The 26,967-nt window shown below is 46.6% G+C and overlaps 1 protein-coding gene across 1 annotated transcript in view; it reads left to right on the top strand.

The window, feature by feature from the left end:
* ryk (receptor like tyrosine kinase) overlaps nucleotides 1-23,385 on the top strand; it is a 137,274-nt gene extending 113,889 nt beyond the window's left edge. Inside the window, exons 14-15 of the mRNA XM_052018855.1 lie at nucleotides 10,258-10,394; nucleotides 22,413-23,385. Of these exons, the coding sequence (XP_051874815.1) occupies nucleotides 10,258-10,394; nucleotides 22,413-22,524 (249 nt within the window). The 3' untranslated portion in view covers nucleotides 22,525-23,385. The remainder of the gene's footprint in view (nucleotides 1-10,257; nucleotides 10,395-22,412) is intronic.
* The last annotated feature ends 3,582 nt before the right edge of the window (nucleotides 23,386-26,967 follow it).

Below are 26,967 nucleotides of genomic sequence, written 5' to 3'. Positions count from 1 at the left end.
GACAGGCCAGCACCACACAGCATACTATTATAATCACAATTAGTCCCACAGCTCCATGCAGCAGGTATGATGCCCACGACCCTCCTAGTAGCCACCCCAACCAACTTGTCCCTCCTGTAAATCCCTGCCTAAAGCTATCTACTTGCTTCTGAATGTCCTGAATGGCATGGGAGATGTTGTAGGACTCGTCTCTCACGTTGATGATACATTTGTCCCCAACTATGGCACATACTCCTCCTTGCTGAGCCAACTGGTAGCCCACAGCATACCGGGTCTGCTGGACATAAAGTCGAAGCTCCGCCAGTTCCCAGTTCACTGCCTTCAGGCCCTCCATAGTACTGTTTCCCAGTGCAGCCAGTCCACAAATAAGGTAGTTCCGGTTTTTTGCGTCTGTAGTTCCTGCCGAACCCCCCAGAGAGGGAGTACTCAGGAATCCATAGCCTAACAATGCTAAGGGAGATCCCAATGACATAGGATCCCTCCAATCCTCACAGAAGTCCTCATTAACTGACCACATCACAAGTCTTCATCGGACATGAGCCTTCTGGGGGCAGGGGACCATGACCGGCCCGATCGTTCCCATTGCAAACTAGGCTGGCAGAGTGGGGGTGGCTGTGGTGTAAGTGCCATTAAAGAGGAACACATACCCTTCCTTAGCCTGGTAGCAGATTACATTACCCAATTGCCGTGGACTGGGCATTAGATCCCAGCAACATCTCTCCCATGCTCCCTCAGGTAATTCTCCCTGGTTAGCCATTCTAAAGAGACATTAGACAATCTCACATGGGTCCCGTTCCCTTCCCCACAAACCCATTGCTCTCCTGCAAGTAATATAACACACCTAGTGGCAGCGCACTCACAGCTAAACCATCCCCCCTTAAACCTGCAATTCCCCTCTGTACAGGTAATGGTGGCACATGCTATTGTATACTGTACAATCGCTTGCCCACAACCCCACCCTTTGCCGGTGAAGCAGTGGGAGAAGGACTGGTGGTGGGTTGTACTACTAGGTCCTGTTACTGTTCCTTGCACCATTTACCCGGCAGCACCCTCCTGTAAGTTCCCGTCTGCCCAACACACTTTGTTTTTGAAAATTCATACTTTAAGAGGGACCTGGGGCTCCAGCTTGGTGTGGCTACAAAAAGGCCTTCCATTGACTCTGCCAAGGGGGTAACAAACAGTGCGATTCCCATGTAGCTGCATATGTATTTTGTAAAACAAATTATCCTCTAACGCCCACACAAGAGTACTGGTAATGGTAAGGAGTCCGAATTTAAGAAGTATTATCTTTCCTCCGGCGGCCATCGTTTACAGTCGCTCAGATGAATCCAGCGTTCCTGGCCTTTAACCTTCACGGCTGTCAGTGTTTGGAGTAGTATCTAGAAGGGGCCTTTCCACCGAGGTCCCAGTTTAGGGCAATCTCGTATCAGTACCGAGTCTCCGATTTCCAGGTCAGGCAATTCCGTGTTCTGCCCCTCAGGTGGTTTAAAGGCACTCTCCACCTGTGAATGAAAAAACTTTAAGGAGGGCGTAAGTTGTCTGAAATCCCTTTGTAGTTCATCCCCCATGATATTAAGGTCAACCTGTGTGGGGGTTGGGTGTCGGCGTCCCATGGGGTTCTTCCCGGACGCCCATAGACAATTTCGGCAGCCGATACCCCGGTGGCCGAGTGGGGGGTGATTCTCATATGGTATAATGCTAAGGGGAGAACCTTCAACCAGTTTAGACCTATCTCTGACACTAATTTGGTTAGTTTTTTCTTAAGGGTGCTGTTAGCTATCTCTACTACACCCGCTGATTGAGGGTGGTAGGTGTAGTGGAACTGCTGTTCGATATGCAGTGCCTCACACAATTCCTTATTTATTTTCCCTATGAAGTGGGGGCCATTGTCAGAACTTATCCATCGGGGTACCCCAAACCTTGGTATAACCTCTGTAAGCAATAACTTTACCACCGTTGAGGCCTTATCGTTGGTGGTTGGGAAAGCTTCAATTCATCTACTAAATACATCAACAATAATGAGACAGTACTTGTAACAATGTACACACGGTAATTCAATAAAGTCGAGTTGTATACACTCAAAAGGACCACCTGGCAAGGGGGTTTTGCCTGGGGTGCACTTCATCCCTTTCCCAGTGTTGGTTTGTTGGCATATCAAACACGACCGTATTTTGCCTTGTGCTGCTTCCTCCAATCTGGGGTGCCACCAGGTACGTAATAAAATGTTACTCATTCCCTCCTTGCCAAGGTGGGTGTCAGAATGTAGGCAGTCAATAAGCAATGATAACAAAGAAGCAGGTATACGTACTTGACTGACTGGAGTAACCCAGAGGCCGTGTGGCGCAGAGTGCGTACACCCGTGCGCCTTCCACATTTGTTTTTCTGAGTTGGGGCGTCCCCCTGTAAGTGCTGCACAGTGACCATGTCTGGGGTGCCTGGCGTTGCTATCTTTAGCTTGCAAACAACTGCTTGTTTTTCCACAGTGGAAACGATTTTAGACCCCTGGCGTGCTGCCAATCTCGCTTCTGTATCTGCCCTGTTATTGCCCTGAGTTACTGGGGAGGCATCTGAAAGGTGAGCGGAGCATTTAATGATGGCCAATTTGTTTGGGAGGAGGATGGCATGGAGGAGGTTCTTTACATAAGCCTCATTCTGTATGGGGCTACCTGTAGAGGTCAGAAATCCCCTGTGTGCTCAGAGTTGGCCAAAATCATGGGCAACTCCAAAAGCATAGCGGGAGTCAGTGAAGATGTTAGCTACTTTGTCCTTGGCTAAAATGCAAGCTCGGGTCAGGGCAAAGAGTTCTGCTTTTCGGGCAGAGACTGGGGGCTGCAGAGATGCAGATTCCACACGCTGGGAGTCGTTTACCATGGCATAGCCACAAAGGCGGGTGCCCTGTTCAGAAATGTAGGAACTACCGTCGACGTACAGGTTTAAGTCGGCTGACTGGATGGCCTTATCTGAAAGGTCCAGACGGGGTGCAGTTAAAAAGTGGTTACGCATTAGACAGTCATGAGGTGGGTCCGCAAGATCCTCAGGTGGGGCCTCTAGGAAGGTGGCAGGATTAATGGTCGTACATTAGGCAAAAGTGAGGAGTGGGTTATTCAGGAGTGCTACCTCGTATCTGTTTAAGCGGGCCTGGGTAAGGTGTTGTGTCTGGTGAGAGGTTAACAGTGCTGTTACGGTATGGGAGGAATAAACCACCACTGCCTGTTGCAGGGTTATATTGGAGGCTGCTGTTATTAGAGAATAAATGGCTGGAAGCATTTGAGCATGGTGGAAGTCCCCTTGCAACTGGGTCCAGCCGAGTGGAGTAGTATGCCTTCCTATCCCCATGGGTTTGAGTAAGGACGGCTGTAGCGCAGTCCTCTAGGACATTCACGAAGAGCTGAAATGGGCGATCATACAAAGGGCGTCCCAGGGCCGGGGCGCTGGCAAGGGCCTGTTTGAGGCTATCAAAGGCCTCCCTTTGTTCCTTCGTAAGTTCAAAGGGTCCCACAGACTGGCTTGAGGCCAGTGGTGTGAGATGCTTAGTAAGGAGCACCATGTTAGGTAGCCACTGCCTGCAGAAATTTACTAAACCTAAGAAGGCGCGCATACCCTTTGGGATAGTGGGTGGTGGGGTGGCAATGATGGGTGCAATACGTTCGGGAGTGAGCCGCCACTCGGTAGCACTTAAGAGGGTGCCCAGAAATTTTACCTGGCGCTGGGTTCGTTTTACTTTCTGTGGAGGTATTACGTATCCCCAAGAGTGGAGCGCGTTAAGTTGTCTATTCGTGTCTGCGATGTTGGCGGGCTCTGAGGGGCTTGCTAGTAAAAGGTCATCTACATACTGGACAATGGTGGATTTATCAAAAAGGTGCAACCCTTGGAGTTGTTTACGTAAAACTTGGGAAAAAATGGTCGGGGAGTGTATAAAACCTTGCGGGAGGCGCGTCCAAGTGTATTGCTGACCTTGGAAGGTGAAAGCAAACAGGTACTGCGAGTCGGGAGAGAGGGGAATTGTGATAAATGCATGCTGCAAGTCCACAATGGTAAAAACACAAGAGTCGGCAGGGATACTGCTGAGAATGGTAGCTGGCTTCGGGACGACGGGATGTGGTGGCTCTACTATCTCGTTGACCTTGCGTAGGTCTTGTACAAGGCGCAACTCTGTCCGTCCGGGTTTGGGGACGGGTAAAATGGGGGTGTTACAAGGTGATTGGCAAGGAACCAGGATGCCCTGTTTGCAGAACGAATCTATTAACTGGGTTATTCCGTCGACTGCCTCTCCGAAGGGGATACTGTGGGACGGAAGGCAGTTGTGCTCCCTGTCTTACACGGATCTGGACTGGGGTCACTGGGGTGATGCGGCCCATAAATCGGGGGTGGGCTCATCCTAAGGGAGTCGATGGGGCTGGTGATGGTGTAAACAGCCCGTCACCGAGAAAGGGACGAGATAATAAGTCAGGGTCCCCTCTGGCAGAGCCTGAGGAACCCCGATAAGGCCTTTGTCTGCCTGTACCTCAAGCCGGTGGGCTAGGAATCCCAGTTCCTTTGGTTTGTGTCCCTCGTTAACTGACAGGGTAATGTGAGGGGACATCAAGCCTGACTGATTCCACAATTCATTAGGCACTTGGACTAGAAGTGCTGCTCCCTCCTTTCCCACTACTTCCCCTAAAATAGTGACAGTCACCATGCTACCCAGGGGAGGAGCATACAACCCTTCTAGCTCTCTTGAGGCCCCGGTGGGGTCATAAGCTAGGGTCACATGTGGGTCAGTGGTTTTCAAGGATGGGTCAAAATCACTGCTCGTGAAGTTCACTGTCCACCACTGAGGAGGCTGGTGAATCCAGAGGATCCTATGGGTTTTAGGACCAGTAATGGTAATACCTTCATCCAGGCATTGTATTTTGAGTCGGAGGGAGCAGAGCAGGTCCCTCCCGGCTAGGTTAACCCCCAGGTTTGTGGTTACCGCAAACTGGATCAGGCATTCCCGATCTTCAAATTTAACTTGTAAGAGTTCAGTTAAGGGGTAGGATCTTTCCTGTCCCTCCAGCCCGCTCAATGGAACTGAAGCAGTGGACAGTTTAAAATCATGCTGGGCAATACAAGGGGCTTCGAGGGTCGAAGTATTTGCTCCCGTGTCTATCATAAAGGGAATCGGCTTTCCTTCAACTAAGAAATTGACGATGGTTCATCGTCCAGGTTATCGGTGAGGGCAGGGTACATGGAAAGGCTACTCTCCATGGCTAGTCAGGCAGAAAACAGGTTGTCGGTTGAAAAAGGTTGTCGTCTACCGGGGGGTCTCGTCTGCCGATGACGGTAGTGGGGGCAGTCCCTCCACCAATGGTCAGGTGCCCCACAAAGGTAGCATCCTGTCGGCCTGGCACTCGCTGGTGCAGGTTGTTGGGGTCCCCTGGGTCCTAGGTAATTACGAGAGGGTGGTGGTGGTGGTCCACAAGGGGGCCCATACACTGGGGCTCTTAAGTCATTGGGGTACAGTGGGTATCCTTTACCAGACTGGTCAACCCCTTCTGGAATGCAAAATTGCTGCTCCATTTGGTAGCCCGTGTTGTCAGAGTAGGGAGGTTGGGGCCAAGGGGGTCTCTGGACCATTTCCTGTTTTACTTTTGTGACTTTCGAATCGCATCCATTACTCCAGAAGTGGACTAGCGCCCTCCTCATGGCTTGTCGTGTGTGGTCAGGCCAGTTCATGTTATTAGTGCGGATAGCTGACACCACTCCCTCAGGAATGCATTGTAATATGAGGGTGTTAAACTGGGGGGAGGCATTGCCTCTGTTGTAGGCATCGTCCCCCACATAGGTACCGTAAAGTGAACAGAAACGGTCCCAAAAGTCTGGGGCGTCCTCACCCTGTTTTGGTCGGCATTCTATAACCTTAGTTACGTCAATAGGCTGTTGAAGGGTTTTGCGAAGGGCAGTTCTAATAGTGGCCACCTGGTCCTGAGGCCAGACAGCCTCCTGAAAGGCTGTCCAGTCGGCATAGTTCCCCAGGTGTTCTTACCACCGTGCCACCGCATTAGTTGTAAGGGCCATGCAGCAAAGACTGAAAAGGTCTTGGGGGGCGGCCTGGTACATCTGAATTGTTCCGATCACATAATCTATGAAATCCTCCAGGTTGGTTTTACGGTTGGGCGCCTGCCTCATGATTAAGCACATCTCCTGAGGCTTCCAAGGGGTGTAAATTTGGATTGTAGGATTAGCGCTGGCTTGGGCTGGATCGGGATTGGGAACACTCCTGTTGGGGAATTGTTTCTTAACCTTGGCTCCCTTAACCCCGTTCAACATGGGTGGTGGGCTGGGATCTGTAGGGTTGCCATAATCAGTGGTAGAATCAGAGTCAGTGTCAGTCTGAAAATCTGTTGAAGGACTGTCCCCTGCTAAAAAGTTTCGTCGCTTGTCTGTGGCCTTAGAGCTACCTGTCTAAACTGCATCCTGGTTCGGGACGCAATAGGGCCATGGACTTGTCCCGGGGGCGGGACTTGGCTAGCAGTCGCTGGTGGTAAGGGTGGGACGGCTTGCAGGCTAGCCGCATTATATGGGGGCAGCAATGAAACTGGGGGGGGGGGGGGGGGGGGGGTGGTGGGAGTAGGTAGGGGCTGTGGGTCGGACCATCCGATTCTCCTCATTTTCGTCCGTCTCGTTACTTTGGAATAACAGGGGCACACCAGACATCTCGGGAGGTACCTCCACTTTATCCTTACTTTTTTTATTTTTATTTCTGTGTTTCTCCTTATACACCTCATTTACCTCTTCTCTCTCCCTTCTGCTCCTTTCAGCATTGTGGTCTCCGCACTGAGACTTCAGGACTTCCCAACTCTTAGGATTTCCCTGTTCATCACATACACTAATTCCCCTTCTGCGCACATTATATTCCCAGCTAGCCTGCTTAGATTTATTTGTTAGGTCTTCGGCCATTTTTCTCCAAGTGGACATCAATATTTTACATTTTTCCCTTGTATTCCGCTCCCAAATTGCCTTTTCTGCCTTTAGGCATTTATCTATGTCCCAAGGTCCCCCCAGTGGCCATATTTCGTTTCCCAATTTCTTATTGAGGCATGCTGATAATTTACAGAAGTTACTTTCGTTCTTCGGATCGTCTTTACGTAACTTAGATAGTGGGGTATTGGACCCAGACTTGTCGAGAGTTTGTCCCATTTTGTATTCTTCCCGATCGGACGGTACGAATTGCTGCGATTACCTATAAGATCGGTCTCTTTCCTTCACCCACTTCAGGTTCCTGACCTTCCCATGGGGGATTTCCCCTCTTAAGAACCAGTCTAAGGCAGGGTGGTAGTACCAGAGAACCGATCTCAGAACTTCGAGCTCAAAACCTTGAAATTCACAAACTTAAAACGCTGAACCCGAAACTGGGGACTCGAACCCCGAACAGAACTTAACTTAACTGGGGACTCGAACCCCGAACAGAACTTAACTTAACTGGGGACTCGAACCCCGAACAGAACTTAACTGGGGACTCGAACCCCGAACAGAACTTAACTGGGGACTCGAACCCCAAACAGAGCTTAACTGGGGACTCGAACCCCAAACAGAACTTAACTGGGGACTCGAACCCCTCCTTACCTGTGGCACTCAGGTTCGCAAGGAGTCCGTCAGAGGATTTTCGATAAGCGAAGGGATCGATCAGGTGTCTGACTCCCTGAGAGGGATCAAGGTGAATTGTACCTTCTGGGCCCTTCCGTCTCAGGTCGCCGTTATCCTCATTGGTCGCTCACGCCGCTTCCGAAACCTCGTCTTGGACTCCTGGCTGGCTCGCCAAATTGTCGTCCCGAAATTAATTTTCTCCTTCTGTCCGCTGTAAGTAACACAGTGCCACGAGGTCGATTCGAACAAATACCTTTATTAGCAGTGCACCGCTAGGAGAATTCTCTTCAGCACTCACTAAGAGTCGCTTCCCGAGTTCTCCCCACACAAAGGGCAGACAGACATTTATACAAGGATTGTCACGCACATCCCATGCATACGGCGCCGCGAGTTTCGGTCGAGCTATAGGGATCCCGAGACAGCTATCACACCTCTTGTCTTAGTATAATTGAGTTATAATCAAGGCATTTAAAGGCAGGTATCACCCTTCATTGTTTAGACCAAGCCTCCACCTCGATGTTATTTACACCCAGTATCGCCACAGTCTGACATAACGGAATGGTCCATTACCCAAAACAAAGGCAGTTAACATACTTAACATTCCGACTTAACTAGTGGGTCAGCAGCTTGCTAGTCCTTGCTAGGGAAATATAAATGCATATATATATTTTTTGTTTACCAGTTATAGGTATGGTTGCAATTCTTAACCCTTCACTTCCTCATTTTCACTCATTTTCCATTGCTTTTCATGACATTTAATGACTTATGTATATCCATGGACCTCTTAGAATTTGGACTTATGTTGTTCCAAAGTTATCACCGTTCAGAAAGCTATTCTGTTCAGTCCTCTCCATCCAAACTGATGATGTCGCATTTGCTGAAGTTGAAATCCACATCTTTTTTTGTTTGCTTAATGTAATTTAATGCTTATTTTTGCACTGCTGACTGTCTCTGTGTCATTGGCAAGGTGGGATGTGTGACTTTCATTGTTGCAATTATTATTAAACAACGAGTAGTTGTGGCCCCAATAAATCCTTTCAAGGCACCACTTTTTTTTACATCTGCCAATCTGAATATTTACCCAATGTTACCATCTCCTGGCATTTGCCCTACTTCCTAACTAAGCCAATAATTTGCTTTCATTTCCATGATCTTCAACTTTAGTGAAGAGACTTTTACGAAGGACTTCTGTGTTTATAGACAGACCCTGGGTGCTATTAATCACCTCAGGATTGCCTGGAATAACTAATCCACAAAGTTTTTTCAAACTAGGCATGGTGGGTTGGGAGCAAGTACAGGGTGATGGGTAAACAGAGCTTGGTGTGAGATAGCATCAGATTTTTTAGAAGCTGAAATTGACTAATATTATTAGGAAGTTGGGAATAATGGTGAGAAATAATACAAACCAAGCTTTCAACAGCAAAATGGCTGCATTCAGGGCAAAGATTATTAAACATAAGTATATGGTCTGTGTAATGGAGAATTAATGCAGTTGGAAGATCAACTCAGAAACTCACATGCAAACAGTCTCAGGGGGTTGGTCCGCAAAGGCGTGGAATTACTAGACTCCAGAGGAGTTGCACTTGGGGACTGAAGACAATGGTTTAATTGTTCTTAACATCGGAATTCTAAATAATGTTCCTTATCCAAGACCAGGTGTCAACAAAACAGCTCAACGTCATAGGCAGTGCAACAATTAGGTACTGGTGGAAATGATATAGGGTTTATTAAAACCCACCTACTTGATCAAGTTTTAGTCTTCTGACCAAATATCTCTTGTGCCTTGACTTCAATTTATTTTTTTTTTATGATGCTCATATGAAGCATTTGGGACAATTTACTATTTAAAGTCACATTAAACATGAGAACTTTCATTACAGTATGCTTTTGGTGTGAGCACCATCTGTATGTCCAAACATACTTTAAAGTGGGCTAACTTTACCATTCTCCGTAACTTCCTCTCTTGTTTGCTTGAACACTTATTCAAATTGCCAAATGTTTTATTGCAATAGCAGAGACCTGACTATAAAAGGAGGCAAAAAAAAGGAGTTGTCATGGTTTCGGTAAGATGGGGAGGGAAGAAAAGAAGGCAAGTTGCAGAGAGAGGATATTCTGCAATGATCAAGGTAGAATCTTTCTGTTCAGAATGAAGAAACTCTGCTGGGACCATTCCACAGGTAACCAACTAGTGGGAAGGAGATAGAAGAGAAAATTTGCAGGGAATTACAGAGATGTGTATAAACCATACCGCAGTGATGAAGGAGGAGTTCATGTATCCTAACAAAGACGATTAGCAGGAGTAGGGAACCTTCTGCAGTGTGTTGAGGAAAGCTTTTTTGATTTTTTTTTTGGCCCAACAATGAAGTGGCATTGCTGGACATGATTCTAGGAAATGATAAGGCCAATTGGAGCACCTGCCAAGGGGGAACATCGAGGAAATAGCAATCATAATATTGACTGATGAGGAAAGAGACTACGGTTGGGTTTCCCATTTGTGCGCAGGAAGTATGTTACTGCAGCTGGCACAGAAAGCTTGCCAGTCAATCTGTTCAGATTCCAAGATTGCTTTCTGTGAACCTGGAATTCTTGCATTGTCATGGAATACATGGTCAGCCTTTCCTAATAATTATTATTTTGTTTTATTTTTAGTGGGCATTTGGTGTTACACTGTGGGAACTAATGACTCTGGGACAGACACCATATGTCGATATTGATCCTTTTGAGATGGCTGCATATCTAAAGGACGGATACAGAATAGCCCAGCCAATCAACTGCCCAGATGAATTGTAAGTTGCTCTAACCATTACATGGCACTGTTTATACTTGTGTAAATCTCATTTATAGCAGAAATATTTGGTGTGGTTGCATTTGGGTGAACTAGACCTTGAACTTAGTGATAGGGAGGTGAAACACAAAGAAGTAAAGGAACCAACGTGTGGTCATTGCTATCCAGGTAATGCCAGATAAGAAAGGAGATGCCAAGAGTGATTAAAGAACTGCTTATATTCTCTAAAACTAACAAAATAACTCCACGCACTATTGTTGATTTAATATTGTAATTTTAAAGGGCAGTTGTTTATCTAGAAATACTTGCTGTTACAATTTTTTAGACATTTATTCACATTTCTCCTGTTCAGCATCTGATAAGTGATTGCTGTCATTCCTGTTCTACATTTGCTCATTGGTTGCTTTCTGTCCCATTACTTTTCTGACCAGCAATTGGAGATTATTTTTCTCTGTCCCATTCTATGTGTGATCAGTGATTGTTCCTGGTGTCCTTGTACATCTGACCATTGATTTTATTTAGTCATGTGATATATAAGATCAGGAAATTCACAGGACAGAAAGAGGCTCTTTGGCAGCCTTTGAGCTGTTGGTTCATGATCTTATTGGTTATGGTTCTTCAGATGCATTCAAAGGGTACTAAGAGCTTCCACCTGCACCATTCTTCCAGTGTGTTCTAGCCTCTTCACTGCTAATTCTATGAAAACAATAACACTCTATCTTGGATCTGTATTCTTTAGAGTTGGGTAGAATGAGGGTTGATCTCACTAAGGGGAAGAGATAAGAGCAACAGCTCACAGAGCGGTGTATCAAAGATGGAAAGGCCATTGCAAACACTGTGAGGTCTCAGTACTGCTGTTGAGGCTTGGGCTTTGTTCTGAGGTCTGGACTTTGGTGAGCTTTGGACTTCAGTGAGGAGGGTGAGTAGCAATCAGATGGGTATGTCTGAGCAGGGGTGATTAGTGATATTGGGGTATGAGAGTTAGGGCCGTGGTATATTCATCCTGCAGTATTTGGGAGATCCCAAATATTTGCATCATTCCAATGTCCCTGATGACTGTATCTGCTGGAAGTGTGTCCAACTGCTGTCAGACCATGTAGAGCAGTTGGGCTCAATGTGGAGCAGCCATAATGATGAAAATATTGTAGATATTGTGTTTAGTGAGTTGGTCACATCACAGGTATAGAAAGAAGGAGGTGATCACCAGGAAGAGCAGACAGGTACTGCAGGAATCAGAGGGTTATGCAATTGTACAGCATGGAAACAGGCCATCTAGCCCAAGTCATCCACACTGACCAGTGGCTCTTCCATATTAATCCCATCTTCCAGCACTTGGTCCATTGCAGTCTGTGCCTTAAGTGATCCATCCAGACACTTCTGGATTAGTAACCCAGCTTCAACCACTCTCTCAGGCAGTGCATTCAAGGTACTCACCACTCTCTGGGTGAAGAAGGTCCCTTTCATATCCCCTCTGAATCCCTTCCTCCTCACGATTCATTTTATCCTCTAATTTTGTCTACCCTATGGGGAAAGGTTTCCTGCAGTCTACCCTATTGATACCCCTCATAATTTTATATACTTCAGTCATGTCCCCACTTAACCTCCTCTGCTCCAGGGAGAATAGACCCAGCCTCTCCAGTCTCTGCTCTGTCCCAGGCAACATCCTATTAAATCTCCTCTGCACATTCTCCAGAGCTGTCACATCCTTTCTGTAATGTGGTGACCAGAACTGTGTGCACTATTCCAGCTGACATGTGACCATGATTTTATAAAGTTGAGCATAACCTCTCTACTTCTGTATTCAATGTTCCGTCTAATGAAGGCCAGTATCCCATATGCCTTCCTAACTACATTATCTACTTATATTGCCGCCTTCAAGGACCTATACTTGCTAAGATGCTACCATTCATGTATGTCCTATCCTCATTCACAAATGTGTCCCCAAAATGCATTTATCCCACTTCACATTTATCTGGATTAAACTCCATTCTTCACTTTGCCCATTTCACCAATGCACTGATCTCCCTCTACAACCTAAGACTACCCTCCAGACTATCAACACCTCTGCCCATCTTTGTACCATCTGTAAACTTATGATCATGCCTCCCACATCCACATTCAAGTTGTTCACGTATGTTACAAAGAGCAAGAGCCCCAGCGCTGATGCCTGTGTGGACACCACCAGTCACAGGCATTCAATCGAAAAAGCAGCCTTCTACCATTACACTCTATCTCCTGTTGCCAAGCCAATGTTAGATTCAGAGTCCCCTGTGGTCATTCCTCTCTTAAGCAGGTAAACTGTTTTGGATACTGTTGAGGGGAATGGCCTCTGAGCAGCCAATTTGGTGGCACCACAGTTGGCTCTTATGCATAACAGGGGAGGGAAAAGTCCAGGTAAGCAGTAATGCTGGGACATTCATTAGTGAGGGGAACAGAATGGTGTGTTACCTCCTTGGTCATAATCTCAAGATTATTCCGTGTCATGTGCTATGAGGGTAGAGATAGCAAGCTTGAAACAGATAAAGGACGGATGATGGGCAGATGGAACAGGTGGGGGAGGGTGGGCCAGAGGGGAAGAAACCCAGGTGAATGGGTGTGTGGGTGATGGGCAGATGGATATGTGAAGTGTGGACAAAGGGAGAGGGAAGCTGGATGGATTGGTGGGAGTGGGAAAGGAACACGGTGTGGATTACTTGAAACTGGAAAATTCAATGTTCACAGCATCCCCCCAAGTATTGAGTGCTCTGCTAAGAGTTAACCCCATCTTGGCCTCCAATCATATCTCTCCTTGAATTCCTTTGTTCTTAAGAAAACAACCCATGTCTGCTTAGTCTCTCTTCAAAGCTTCAAGTCTCCAATCCTGCCAACTTCCTTGTAAACCTCACAATGTACCATCCCCAGCGCTGCCACATTCTGCCTGTAGCGTGGGGATGAGAACATGCATAGTGCTTCAACTGTGCCCAGCCAGTTTTATACTGTTGTACAATTAACTTCCTGACTTGTCTAATATTTGATGTGATTAGTCCGTCCTGTCCAATATCTGACGTGAATTAGTCCATCCTGTTAAGAAGATGAGTAGGGATAGCCCAGGGAACTATAGACCAGTGAGTCTTACATCAGTGGTTGGTAAGCTGATGGAGAAGATCCTGAGAGGCAGGATTTATGAACATTTGGAGAGGTATAATATGATTAGGAATAGTCAGCATGGCTTTGTCAAGGGCAGGTCCTGTCTTACGAGCCTGATTGAATTTTTTGAGGATGTGACCAAGCACATCGATGAAGGGAGAGCAAAATATGTAGTGTATATGGATTTCAGCAAGGCGTTTGATAAGGTACCCCACGCGAGGCTTATGGAGAAAGTGAGGAGACATGGGATCCAAGGGGACATTGCAGTGTGGATCCAGAACTGGTTGGCCCACAGAAGGCAAAGAGTGGTTGTTGAAGGGTCGTATTCTGAGTGGAGGTCGGTGACCAGTGGTGTACCTCAGGGATCTGTACTGGGACCCTTACTCTTTGTGATTTTTATAAACGACCTGGATGAGGGTTAGTAAGTTTGCGGATGACACGAAGGTGGGGGGTGTTGTGGATAGTTTGGAGGGCTGTCAGAGGTTACAGATGGACATAGATAGGATGCAGAGTTGGGCTGAGAAGTGGCAGATGCAGTTCAACCCAGATAAGTGTGATGTGGTTCATTTTGGTAGGTCAAATATGTTGGCGGAATATAGTATTAATGGTAGGACTCCTGGCAATGTGGAGGATCAGAGGGATCTTGGGGTCCGAGTCCATAGGACACTGAAAGCGGCTGTGCAGGTTGACTCTGTGGTTAAGAAGGCATATGGTGTATTGTCCTTCATCAATAGGGGAATTGAATTTAGGAGCCGAGAGGTATTGTTGCTGCTATATAGGTCCCTGGTCAGACCCCACTTGGAGTAATGTGCTCAGTCCTGGTCGCCTCACTACAGGAAAGATGTGGAAGCCATAGAGAGGGTGCAGAGGAGATTTACAAGAATGCTGCCTGAAATGCGGAGCATGCCTTTATGAAAGCAGGTTGAGGGAACTCAGCCTTTTCTCCTTGGAGAGGTGGAGGATGAGGGGGGACCTGACAGAGGTGTATAAGATGATGAGAGGTATTGATAGGGTAGATAGTCAGAGGCTTTTCCCCAGGGCTGAATTGGTGGCCACAAGAGGACATAGGTTTAAGGTGCTGGAGAGTGGATATAGAGGAGATGTCAGGGGTAAGTTTTTTACTCGGAGAGTGGTGAGTGCATGGAATGGGCTGCCGGAAACAGTGGTGGAGGTGGATACGATAGGGTCTTTCAAGAGACTGTTAGATAGATACATGGAGCTGAGTAAAATAGAGAGCTATGGGTAAGCCTAGTAATTTCTAGGGTAGGGACATGTTCGGCACAGCTTTGTGGGCTGAAGGGCCTGAATTGTGCTGTAGTTTTTCTATGTTCTAATGTCTGATGGGATTACTCCTTGACCTGTCCTATATTTCATGGAGTCATACAGCATGGAAGCTTTTCCTTCTACCTTGTCAGTCCATCATCTGATGCCAGGTTTCCGCCTGAAACATCATCAATTCCTTTCCTCCACAGATGCTGCTCGACCCACAGCTTTCCTCCAGCAGATTGTTTGTTCTTCCAGATTCCAGCGCCTGCAGTCTCTTGTGTCTATAGCTGAGAAGTATTCTTTTAAAACCTCACCTACATTCCTGAAGATTGCAGATGTGCAGATTGCTGCTGCTTTTTCATTGGTTACCCTCTTGCCCTTAATATGCTTAGAAAATGCTTTAGGATATACTTTCTGCTGCCTGTCAGTGATATTTCATGCCCACCTTTTGCACTTCTACTTTCTTTATGAAGTGCCCCCTCCCCCTGTACTTTCTATATCCATGAATACCCTCTCCTATTTACAGTTCACTCTACCTACCATATGCTTCCTTGTTTTTTATCCAGCCCTTGATATCCCTTGGCATCATGGGTTCTTTGGACTAGCTGGCCTTACCTTTCACTTAAATGGGAATGTGTTGGCCTTGAACTCACACCACTTCACTTTTGAATAATTCCCACTTGTCAATGTAGACTGCCTGCAAGTAGCTGTTCCCAGTCTACTTTTACAAGATCCTACGATATCGAAATCAGTCTTCCTCCAATTCAGGACCTCAGTTTCTGGACCATCTTTACCCTTTCCATAACTATGTTGAAACTTACAGTTATAGTCATTATCTCCAAAATGCTCTTCTTCTGAGACTCCAACTATCTACATTCCCTAAGGTTTGGTCCAATATGGTCCTTACTCTCGTCGACTATCTACATACCAGCTCAAAAAGCTCTCCTGGGCAAACTTTGTAAACTGCACCCATTCTAAATCATTCACACCAAAGTGATCCCAGAGATGGCCCAGTGGTGCAGCTCATAGGGCCACTGCGTCACAGCTTCAACCTGGTTTGATCCTGACCTCTGGTGCTGTTCTTCTGAGTTTGCATGTTCACCCTGTGACTGCATGAGTTTGCCCCAGGCTGCGGCAGTTTGCTTCCACGTTCCAAAGACATGCAGGTTGGTAGGTTAATTGGCCACTGTAGATTACCTCTAGCTTTGTAGGTGAGTGGTACAGTATTGTTGGGGGGAGTGGTGGCTGGGGGGGGGAAAGAGTTGATTGGAGAATAAAATGGACAGTGCAAGTCCAGTGCTGGTCAGGTGGGAAGAATAAAATGGGATTAGTGTAGGATTGGTGTAAGTGTGTGCCTGATGGCCTTTTCAATGCTGGATGTCTCTGAGATTTGGGAAGTTGAAACCTGTTACTACAATAACCCACATTACTCTTGCGTCTGTCTGTCTGTGATTTGTCTACATATCAGCAACTCTATTTCCTGCTGCCTGTAGTGTATCCCCAGCAAAGTGACAGCCAATTTTTTGTTCATCAGCTCCACCTGATTTGAAGAGCCTTTCAGAATGCCCTTGCTGATTAATGCAGTAATGGATTCCTTAATCAATATTGCAATGCCACCTCATTTTGCATCCTTCTCTGTCTCACCTGAAGATTCCATACTCTGGAACGTCGAGTTTCCAATCCTTTCCTTGTCTCACCACTGCCTCTATGATAGCTACAATACCATATTCCCATGTGCTGATCAACACTGATTAGAACACACTAATTAGGATCCTTACATTAAAGTAGATACAACTTAGACTTCTAGTCCTCCCACATGCCCGATCTATCCATCCAAATTAGTTTAAATTCTTTCCAACACAATGAGCAAACCTCACCATGAAAACGTTAAGACCAGTTTTTGTTCAGGTGCAACCTTTCCAGCTTGTACAGGTCCCACCTTCTCCAGAAACAGTCTCAATGATTTGGAAATCTAAACCCCACCCTCCTAACATCATCTGTTTAACTACACATTCATCTGACTTTCCTTTCTATTCCAGAACTCACTAGCGCATAGCACCGGATGTAATTCAGAGGTGACAGCCTTGGAGATCCTGCCTTGCAAGTCCCTAAACTCATGTTACAGGACCTCACTCCTCTTTTTACCTGTGTCATTGGTACCAATGTGAACCACGGCCTCTGACTGTTTACCCTTCCCCTTTAGATGCCCTTCAGCCATTCTGGGACACCCTTGACCCTACCATTAGGGAGGCAGCACACCATCCAGCATTCATCTTTAGGGCAGAAGTGCCTTCTATTCCCCTTGCATTCAAATCTCCCACCGCTATTGTCCTTGGACTCTTGCCCCTCTGCCCTTCTGCAGCTGTGCCAACCAAAGTACTATGATCTTGGCTCTGACTGGACTCCTCAGGGTGGGAGAGAAGGTGTATATCTTTATTAGACGAGGCATTAAGTTCAAGAGTTGGGAAGTTTTGTTGCAGCTTTATAAAACTCTAGTCAGACCACATCTGAAGTATTTCATTCCTTTCTGGTCACCCCATTATAGGAAGGATGTGGAGGCTTTGGAGAAAGCGCAGAAGAGGTTTACCAAGATGCTGTCTGGATTAGAGGGCATGTGCAAGGAGAGGTTGGACAAACTCAGGTTGTTTTCTCAGGAGCAGCAGAGGCCCAGGGCAGGCCTGAGAGCAGTTTATAAAATTATGAAAGGCATAGATAGAGTAAACAGCCGGTATCTTCTTCCGAGCATCAAAAGTCTAATACTAGAGGTATTTAAGGTGAGAGGGGGAAAGTTCAAAGGAGATGTGTGGGCAAGTTTTTCTTTACACAGAGTGGTGGGTGCCTGGAATACACTGCCAGGGGCAGTGGTGGAGGCAAATATGATAGAGGTGTTTAAGAGGCTCTTAGGCCCATGAATATGCAGAGAATGGAAGGATGTGGACCTTGTGCAGGCAGAAGGGATTAGTTTAGTTTGGCATCATTTGCGTACTTAGTTTGGCACGATATCTTGGGCTGAAGTGCCTGTTCCTGAGCTGTACTGTTCTGTGTTCCTCAGAGATATACCCCCACCATTTTCCACAGAACACACACAAATGATTTGGGTTGAGATGCACTCTGAGGTTTCCCTGAGTACCCCATTGTCTGCTGGTCGCCCATTTCTTCTCTGAACAGATGGTCAGGTGACAGATCTATCAGTGGGTGAGCATTTGGGGGACAACAACCACTGCTCAATAACCTTTAGCATTGTCATGGACAGGGATGGGAGCAAAGAGGACAGGAAGATATTTAATTGGGGAAAGGCGAATTATGAGGCTATAAGGCGAGAACTTGAGAATGTAAATTGGGATGACATTTTTGAAGGGAAATGTACTGTGGAGATGTGGTTAGGGATCTCTTGCAGGATGTTAAGGATAAATTTGTCCCAGTGAGGCAGAGAAGGAATGGCAGGGTGAAGGAACCATGGGGGACAAGAGAGGTGGAACAACTAGTTAGGAAGAAGAAGGCAGCGTACATGAAGTGTAAGCAGCAAGGATCAGGTAGGGCTCATGAGGAATATAGAGCAGCAAGGAAGGAACTTAAGAAGGGGCTGAGGAGAGCGAGAAGGCGACATGAAAAGGCTTTGGCGAGTAGGGTTAAGGAGAATCCCAAGGCTTTTTACTCGTATGTGAAGAGCAGAAGGATGGCTAGAGTAAATTACTTAAATGCAAGAAGCATCAGGAATAAGGGAGATGAACTGAGGGCTTGGATAAGTACATGGGACAATGATATTGTGGCTATTACAGAGACATGGCTGACATCGGGGCAGGAATGGATATTGAATATTCCTGGTTTTCAGTGTTTTAAAAGAGATTGGGGGGGGGGGGGAAGAAGAGGAGGAGGGGTGGCGATACTGGTCAGGGACACTGTTACAGCTGCAGAAAGGGTGGATAATGTAGAAGGATCTTCTCTAGAGTCAATATGGGTGGAAGTTAGGAACAAGAAAGGGGCAGCTACCCTCCTGGGAGTATTCTATAGGCCCCCTGGTAGCAGCAGGGATACTGAGGAGCAGATTGGGAGGCAGTTCTTGGAAAGATGTGAAAATAACAAGGTTATTATAATGGGAGACTTCAACTTTCCAAATATTGATTGGCACCTACTTAGTGCCAAAGGTTTAGACGGGGCGCAGTTTAAGTGTGTCCAGGACGGATTCCTGACACAGTATGTTGACAGGCTGACTATAGGGAATGCCATATTAGATCTAGTTTTAGGTAATGAACTGGGACAGGTGACAGATCTATCCGTGGGTGAGCATTTGGGGGGCAGTGACCATTGCCCCATAACCTTTAGAATTGTCATGGACAGGGATAGGAGCAAAGAGGACGGGAAGATATTTAATTGGGGAAAGGCGAATTATGAGGCTATAAGGCAAGAACTTGGGAGTGTAAATTGGGATGACATTTTTGAAGGGAAATGTACTATGGAGATGTGGTCGATGTTCAGGGATCTTTTGCAGGATGTTAGGGATAAACTTGTCCCGGTGAGGCAGAGAAGGAATGGTAGGGTGAGGGAACAGTGGGTGATGAGAGAGGTGGAATAACTAGTTAGGAAGAAGAAGGCAGCATACTTAAGGTGTAAAGCAGCAAGGATCGGACAGGGTTCGTGAGGAAGGAACTTAAGAAAGGGCTGAGGAGAGCGAGAAGGGGACATGAAAAGGCTTTGGCGAGTAGGGTTAAGGAGAATCCCAAGGCTTTTTTCTCGTACGTAAAGAACAGAAGGATGACTAGGGTAAAGGTAGGTCCAATTACAGACAAAGGTGGGAGGATGTGCCTGGAAGCTGTGGAAGTGGGTGAGGTTCTCAGTGAATACTTCTCTTCAGTATTCACCAAGGAGAGGGGTCTTGATGATGCTGAGGACAGTGTTGGTGAGGGTAATGTTCTAGAGCATGTAGATATCAAGAGAGAGGATGTGTTGGAGTTGTTAGAAAACATTAGGACAGATAAGTCCCCGGGGCCTGACGGAATATTCCCCAGGCTGCTTCATGAGGCAAGGGAGGAGATTGCTGAACCGTTGGTTAGGATCTTTGAGTCCTCGTTGTCCACGGGGATGGTACCGGAGGATTGGAGAGTGGCAAATGTTGTCCCCTTATTCAAAAAAGGTAGTAGGGATAGTCCAGAGAATTACAGGCCGGTGAGCCTTACGTCTGTGGTGGGTAAGCTGTTAGAAAGGATTCTAAGAGATAGGATCTATGAGCATTTAGAGAATCATGGACTGATTAGGGACAGCCAGCATGGTTTTGTGAAGGGAGCCTGATAGGGTTCTTTGAGGAGGTGACCAGGAAGATTGATGAGGGTAGTGCAGTGGATGTGGTCTACATGGATTTTAGTAAGGCGTTTGACAAGGTTCCGCATGGTAGGCTTCTTCAGAAGGTCAGAGGCCAAGGGATCCAGGGAGGCTTGACCATGTGGATTCAGAATTGGCTTGCCTGTAGAAAGCAGAGGGTTGTGGTGGAGGGAGTGCATTTGGATTGGAGGGCTGTGACTAGTGGTGTCCCACAAGGATCGGTTCTGGGACCTCTACTTTTTGTGATATTTATTAATGACTTAGATGAGGGGGTGGAAGGGTGGGTTAGCAAGTTTGCAGATGACACAAAGATCGGTGGTGGTGTGGATAGTGTGGAGGGCTGTCGAAGCTGCAGAGGGATATTGATAGGATGCAGAGCTGGACTGACAAGTGGCAGATGGAGGTCAATCCAGAGAAGTGTGAGGTGGTACACTTTGGAAGGACAAACTCCAAGGCAGAGTACAAGGTTAATGGCAGGATACTGGGCAGTGTGGAGGAGCAGAGGGATCTGGGGGTTCGTATCCACAGATCACTGAAAGTTGCCTCACAGGTGGATAGAGTAGTTAAGAAAGGTTATGGGATGTTAGCTTTCATAAGTCATGGGATCGAGTTTAAGAGCCGCGAAATAATGATGCAGCTTTACAAAACTCTGGTTGGACCACACTTAGAGTACTGTGTCCAGTTCTGGTCACTTCATTATAGGAAGGATGTGGAGGCATTGGAGAGGGTACAGAGGAGATTTACCAGGATGCTGCCTGGATTAGAGAGTATGGATTATGAGGAGAGACTAAAGGAGCTAGGGCTGTTCTCATTGGAGAGGAGGATGAGGGGAGACATGATAGAGGTATACAAGATATTGAGAGGAATAGATAGAGTGGACAGCCAGCGCCTGTTTCCCAGGGCACCAATGCTCGAAACAAGAGGACATGGCTTTAAGGTAATGAGTGGGAAGTTCAAGGGAGATGTCAGAGGGAGGTTTTTCACCCAGAGAGTGGTTGGTGCATGGAATGCGCTGCCTGGGGTGGTGGTGGAGGCTGATACGTTGGTTAAGTTCAAGAGATTGTTAGATAAGCATATGGAGGAATTTAAGATAGAGGGATATGTGGGAGGAAGGGGTTTGATGGTCTTAGGTATGGTTTGAAGGTCGGCACAACATGGAAGGCCGAAGGGCCTGTATTGTGCTGTATGGTTCTATGGTTGAACGTCTTTCCTTAGGCTGTGGGGTGACCACTACTGACAACAGTGGAATCCAAATAACTCTCAGCCTTGTCAATGTAACATTGTTCTTCCAGCCGGGGTCCAATCTCCAAAACCTGGTTCCCAGGCTGTCGAAACCTGAGGCTCCTCCTACATGTGGTCAACGAGACCACAAAGAAATCTCCGAATTCCCACACTTGGAATTGAACTCTCACACCATTAAGTTAGAAAGAGCCCCTTAAAATGTAACCCAATCTCTGTTCCACAATATTAGAACTGTACAGGAGTAGAATCACTCACCAACCACTTAACTGACTGGCAACAGTCTTACATTGCCTAACTAAAGCCCTCGCCAGAGCCCCCCATCCGCCAGAGACCCCCATCCACCACCGCCCGCACTGAACCACTGCACTCCGAGACCAGGATGAGGAAACCACCACCAAGAGGCTCCCCTTATTGGTGTCTAAAGTCTTGATTTCAAATATAGAACAAGGAGGGAACTCTGATGCCGCAGTAAAAAATTACTTATACTGTGGCATTGTATATCTGACCCATGATTGTTGTACATGATGATTAATTTCTGTTGCTAATATTTGACCAGTGAAGGCTCTCTGTCCTGTTATTTGCAATCGGTGATTTTTCTCTTTTCCCTCGCGAATCTGACCATTGACTGCTCTCTACCAGTTATATATGTGAAGTGAATGTTTTATGCCCCTTCGTGTATCTGATGTAATTGGTATCTTTCACACTCCATGTTTGATCAATAGTTGTACTCAGATACCGTACTCTTTGTTCTAAGTTTGACTGATGGTTGCTTTATTCTGTTCATCGGTTACTGTCTATCCCTCAATATATCTGATTTGTGATTAGTCTTTGACCTGTTGCAAAGATCGCTTTCTCTTATTGACATCAGATATGTAATCCAGTGATCGCTTTCCATCTCATTGTCATTTACAGCAATTGCTGTAAATATCATATATTGTTTATCTGATATTTATCTGTTTTTGGATATTATTTATCTATTTTCTCTGATGTGTGATGTCTGATCTGCTGATTGTGCTGTTTGTCTTGTATGCATTACCCTGTGTTTAACACTCTTGCTCTTGGTCTGCAGATTTGCGGTGATGGCCTGCTGTTGGGCCTTGGATCGGGAGGAGAGGCCCAAGTTTCAGCAGCTGGTTCAGTGTCTCACCGAATTTCACGCAGCCTTAGGTGCCTATGTCTGAAATTATGGGTTTCACTACATGTGAACTCTTCAACACGAACAACAGATTTAATCATAGAAATTAAGGAAAATAGAGGAGATAATTCTTCTGAAAAAGTGTGCCTTGAAATGCTTTCATCATTTGTTTTGTAAACTATCTTGATAATGCGAGTTCTCATACATAATAGCACAGCAGCATGTTTGCCTGAACGAGTGAGTGATTGAAATTCCTGGAGCACCCAAATGTAAAGAATTGGAAAGGGCAGATATCGGGAACATTGCACTGCATTCCTTAGCTTTATTGCCTTATTTCTTTGGGAAATGGGATTTTCAAGACTGTGAAACGTATTTGGACAAGGTTTTGAATGTCTGCTTCTCCTTTTTGGTACTACCAAGGTGTTGCTGAAGTTGTGAATAATTTAAATACTTCACTGCAGTAAAGCTTTGGTTTATTCTTGAGAATCCAGGTTCATTCCTGTGTCTTGTGAAATCCTAAGCCTCTATGCACTTCCAAACAGTTATTTTCCTTCTATGCGGCAACTTGAGGTACTTGCTTGGCAGTGGGACATGAAGCTTTTGCTCTTATCTCAACACTAGGTACGTGGGGAGTAATTTTACATTTTAGCACTTCCTGCCACAGTAAATTCTCCTCTTTCCTGTCCAACCAATTACTGCATGGAAACCCAACTAACAGCTGTGTGGAAGATTTTTTTTCGGTACGAGGTGGTTGGGATCAAGAGGTTCAAAACCTTGTTTTGTAAATCCAAACTTTGTATATATTTTTCAAAATTCAATTGTTGACTATTTCTAGTTGCCAACTAATGTTCATCTTTGTATAATGTAAAATGCAGAGGATATGATTAATAAAGCAGAGAAAACCTACTGATATTGTAGAATATTGTTTCACTTAAATAGCTATTTTGAAAAAAATGAAATGGATTTTGAAGTAATTTAGTCCCATCTACTTCGAGTAAAAGAATCAAATAGCACTGACACAGGTCCTGAAGCCCACCATGTCTGTACCAGCTATGAAGACGCAAGAGACTACAGATGCTGAAATCTGCAGCAACAAACAAATGCTGGAGGACCTCAGCAAGTCAGGCAGCATCTATGGAGGAAAATGGACAGTCAACGTTTCAGATCAAGAGCCTTTATCTGGATTCAGACTCACTCGAAACATTGACTGTCCGTTTCTTCCATGGGTTCAGGTCTCAGAGTGAGGACGTTGATTGGTGAGAGCACTTTGGGGAGGAGGATAATTGAGTAGCAACAGGTGGATATTTCTACCTTTCTTTGCTATCATTCAAGAACCTGGTGGAAATAAATTGAGAGCAGCTGCTAAAGTGAAAAACAATATCCAATAAGTGGCAGGGTTAAAAGGTGAGATAGTAAGAGTTTGGAGTCAGCATTCCCTGTAAGGGGCAATGATGCCAACTTTAGGAAACATTGGTTAACGAAGGATATTGAAGGTTTGATCAGGAGAAAGAAGGAAGTGTATTTCACATATAGAAAATTGGTGTTGAATGGGTCCTTTTGAGTTTTATAGGGGATATGGGAGAAAAGTTAGAAAGAAATCAGGAGGGCAAAATGGGGCCATGAATTGACCTTGGCAAAAGTAGGTTTATAAGTATATTAGAAGCAAGAAAGTAGCTAAGAAAGGAATAGATCCCCAGGGACCAGAGGTGTAATCTGTGTGTGGAGCCAGGGATATGAGCAAGTTCCTAAATGAATACTTCTCAGTATTCACCAGGGAGAAGGCCATGGAGGCTGGAAAGTTAAAGGAAGTGTTAAAAATATTGGAGCTCATTAGGGTGGATAATCCCCAGGGCCTGACTGGATCTATCCCAGGAAGCTATGGAAAGAAAAGGAGATTGCTGGGAGCTCTGATTGAGATTTTTACATCTTTGTTAACTATAGGTGAGGTACCAGAAGACTGTGGAGGAAACTCTAATGTTATACCCTTGTTCAAAATGATCTGTAGGTGCAAATCTGGAAACTGCAGACCAGTGAGCCTTGCATCCTTCCAGTGAACCTTGGAGAAGCTGCTTAGGGACAGGATTTATGTTCACTTGGAAAGACAAGGACTGATTGGGAGGTGTCAGCATGGTTTTTGTGCTGGGGAGATCATGTCTCTCAAATCTGATTGACTCTTTTGAGGAGGTAACTTAGAAAATTGATGAGGACACAGTAGACTCAGTAAGGCTTTTGACAAAGTCCTGCATGGTAGGCTGGTCCAGAAACTTAAGGCACAAGAAATCTGAGGCATGTGGGCAAACTGAATCCAAACTTGGCTGCGTGATAGGAGGCAGAGGGTAGTGCTGGATAGGTGTTCGTCTGACTGGAAGTCTGTAACAAGTGATGTACTGCTGGGATCGGTGCTGTGACCTATGTTGTGTATAATTATATATAAATGAATTGGATGAGAATGCAGGTGGTCTGATTGGTAAGTTTGACAACAAAATTTGATGGAGTTGCAAATAGCGAAGAAGGTCATCTGAGGATACAGTGGACATAGATCAGCTGGAAAGTTAGGCAGAGCAATGGCAAGTGGAATTTAATCCAAACAAGTGTGATGCACTTTGGGTGATCAAATTCTAGTAGGGCATATAGTAGGGAAATTAGCAGTGTTGATGTATGGAGGTTACCTCTGGGTGTAAGTCCACAAATCCCTGGAAGTGGCGACACAGGTAGATAGAATGGTGAAAAAGCCATTTGGCACATTTGCCTTCATTGGGCAAGGCACCGAATACAAGAGTTGGGATGTCATGTTGCAGCTGTACAAAACATTGTCAGGGATTGTGTACAGTTCTGGTCACCACATTATAGGAAGGATGTGGTAGCAAGAGAGGGAGTGTGGAAGAGGTTCTCCAGGGTGTTACCTGGAATGGAGGGCTGTACTTGTAAGGATAGATTGGATAGGATGGGATTATTCACACTGGAACGTAGGAGGCTAAGTCATTACCTTACAGAGGTTTATGAGGGTGTAGCCGCACACAACGCGCTACTAAAGGAACACACGGAGGCAGAGAGTGCTGAACTCAAAAACCCTTTACTGATTCAAAATTGCGCGCTTAAATCTCCCATCCCACGGGCCCCTGCGACCCGCGGGGCGGACATGAAGTCCGACTGTCCCCAGAGGGTCTGCCCCGAGTGGGTAGTTCCAAATGAGCTACTGCGTGTCTGCCCGCGGCTCCCAATGGCGGTTCGAGTCCCGCGTGTGCAGGCCGCCACAACCCCCCCCCCCCCCACCCCCACCCCCAGAAACGTCCATTGGGGGAGTGGAGCCCCTAGTCTGGGTGGCCGGCCTCGCTGGCACGGTGCGGGTACCCTCACTGGTTGCTCAATGTCCAAGTGCGCCAGTTTGAGGTTGTCCACTGTAAAAGTCTCTTCCCGGCCACCCACCTCCACGACACGTGTGTGGGATCACCTTGAAGGGTCCCTCGTACGGCCGCTGTAGAGGTGACCTGTGCATGCCCCTGCCAATAAAAACATACTCACAGACTCTGAGGTCTTTAGGGGTGAAGGATGACGTGGGATCATGCCTGGAGGTTGGGACTGGTGCCACGGTCCCTACCTTGTCCCGCAGCCTCGTTAGCACCACTGCTGGAGTTTCTTCTGAACCTCGGGCCTCTGGTACGAACTTGCCCGGGACCATCAGGGGGGCACCGTAGACCAATTCCACCGAGGAGGTGCCCAGGTCCTCCTCGGGGGCTGTGTGGATGCCCAGTAGGACCCAGGGAAGCTCATCTGTCCAGTTGGGGCCCCTGAGGCATGCCATCAAGGCCGACTTGAGGTGCCGGTGGAATCACTCTACCAAACCGTTGGACTGGGGATGGTACGCTGTGGTGTGATGCAGCTGGGTGCCCAGGAGCTGCGCCAGTGCTGTCCACAAACCAGACATGAACTGCGCCCCTCTGTCAGAGGTGATGTCCGTTGGGAGGCGGAACCTGGCGATCCAGTTTGCAATGAGCGTCCTGGCGCAGGACTCAGTGGACGTGTCTGCGAGCGGTAGGGCTTCTGGCCATCTGGTGAACCTGTCTACCATGGTAAAGATACACCTGGCTGGAAGTATGAAAGGCCAGGGGTCAGATGACAGTGACAACACTACTGACCCCCGTGGTCGGATGATAGCATTGCCTATCAGGTCGGAAGCAGCACCACTGTCACTCAAGAGTGTGGCTCCACCCCACCCATTAAAGAGCACACCTGAGGATTGGCTCGTAACCCACCTTTGTTCTTGACCCTGAATCATTGGCTTGTTTCACCTGAGCGGGCTCCACCCCGCTACAGCCCTATAAAAGATGGTACACGTGGGCTCTTGCTCTCTTTTCCGATTGCTGCTGGGGTCGAGACCACAGGTGAGAGGGTGCACTTCCACAGGGGTCTAGGAGCATCCTGAGTAGATTCCCAGTAGCGTAGAGCCGTTGTTTGTCCCGATTCATGGGGTCCAGACAACATATTTGTT

Source organism: Pristis pectinata, chromosome 6 (assembly GCF_009764475.1).
Source record: "Pristis pectinata isolate sPriPec2 chromosome 6, sPriPec2.1.pri, whole genome shotgun sequence".
In the NCBI taxonomy this organism is placed as follows: domain Eukaryota; kingdom Metazoa; phylum Chordata; class Chondrichthyes; order Rhinopristiformes; family Pristidae; genus Pristis; species Pristis pectinata.
This window is presented reverse-complemented; position numbering and strand designations above follow the sequence as displayed.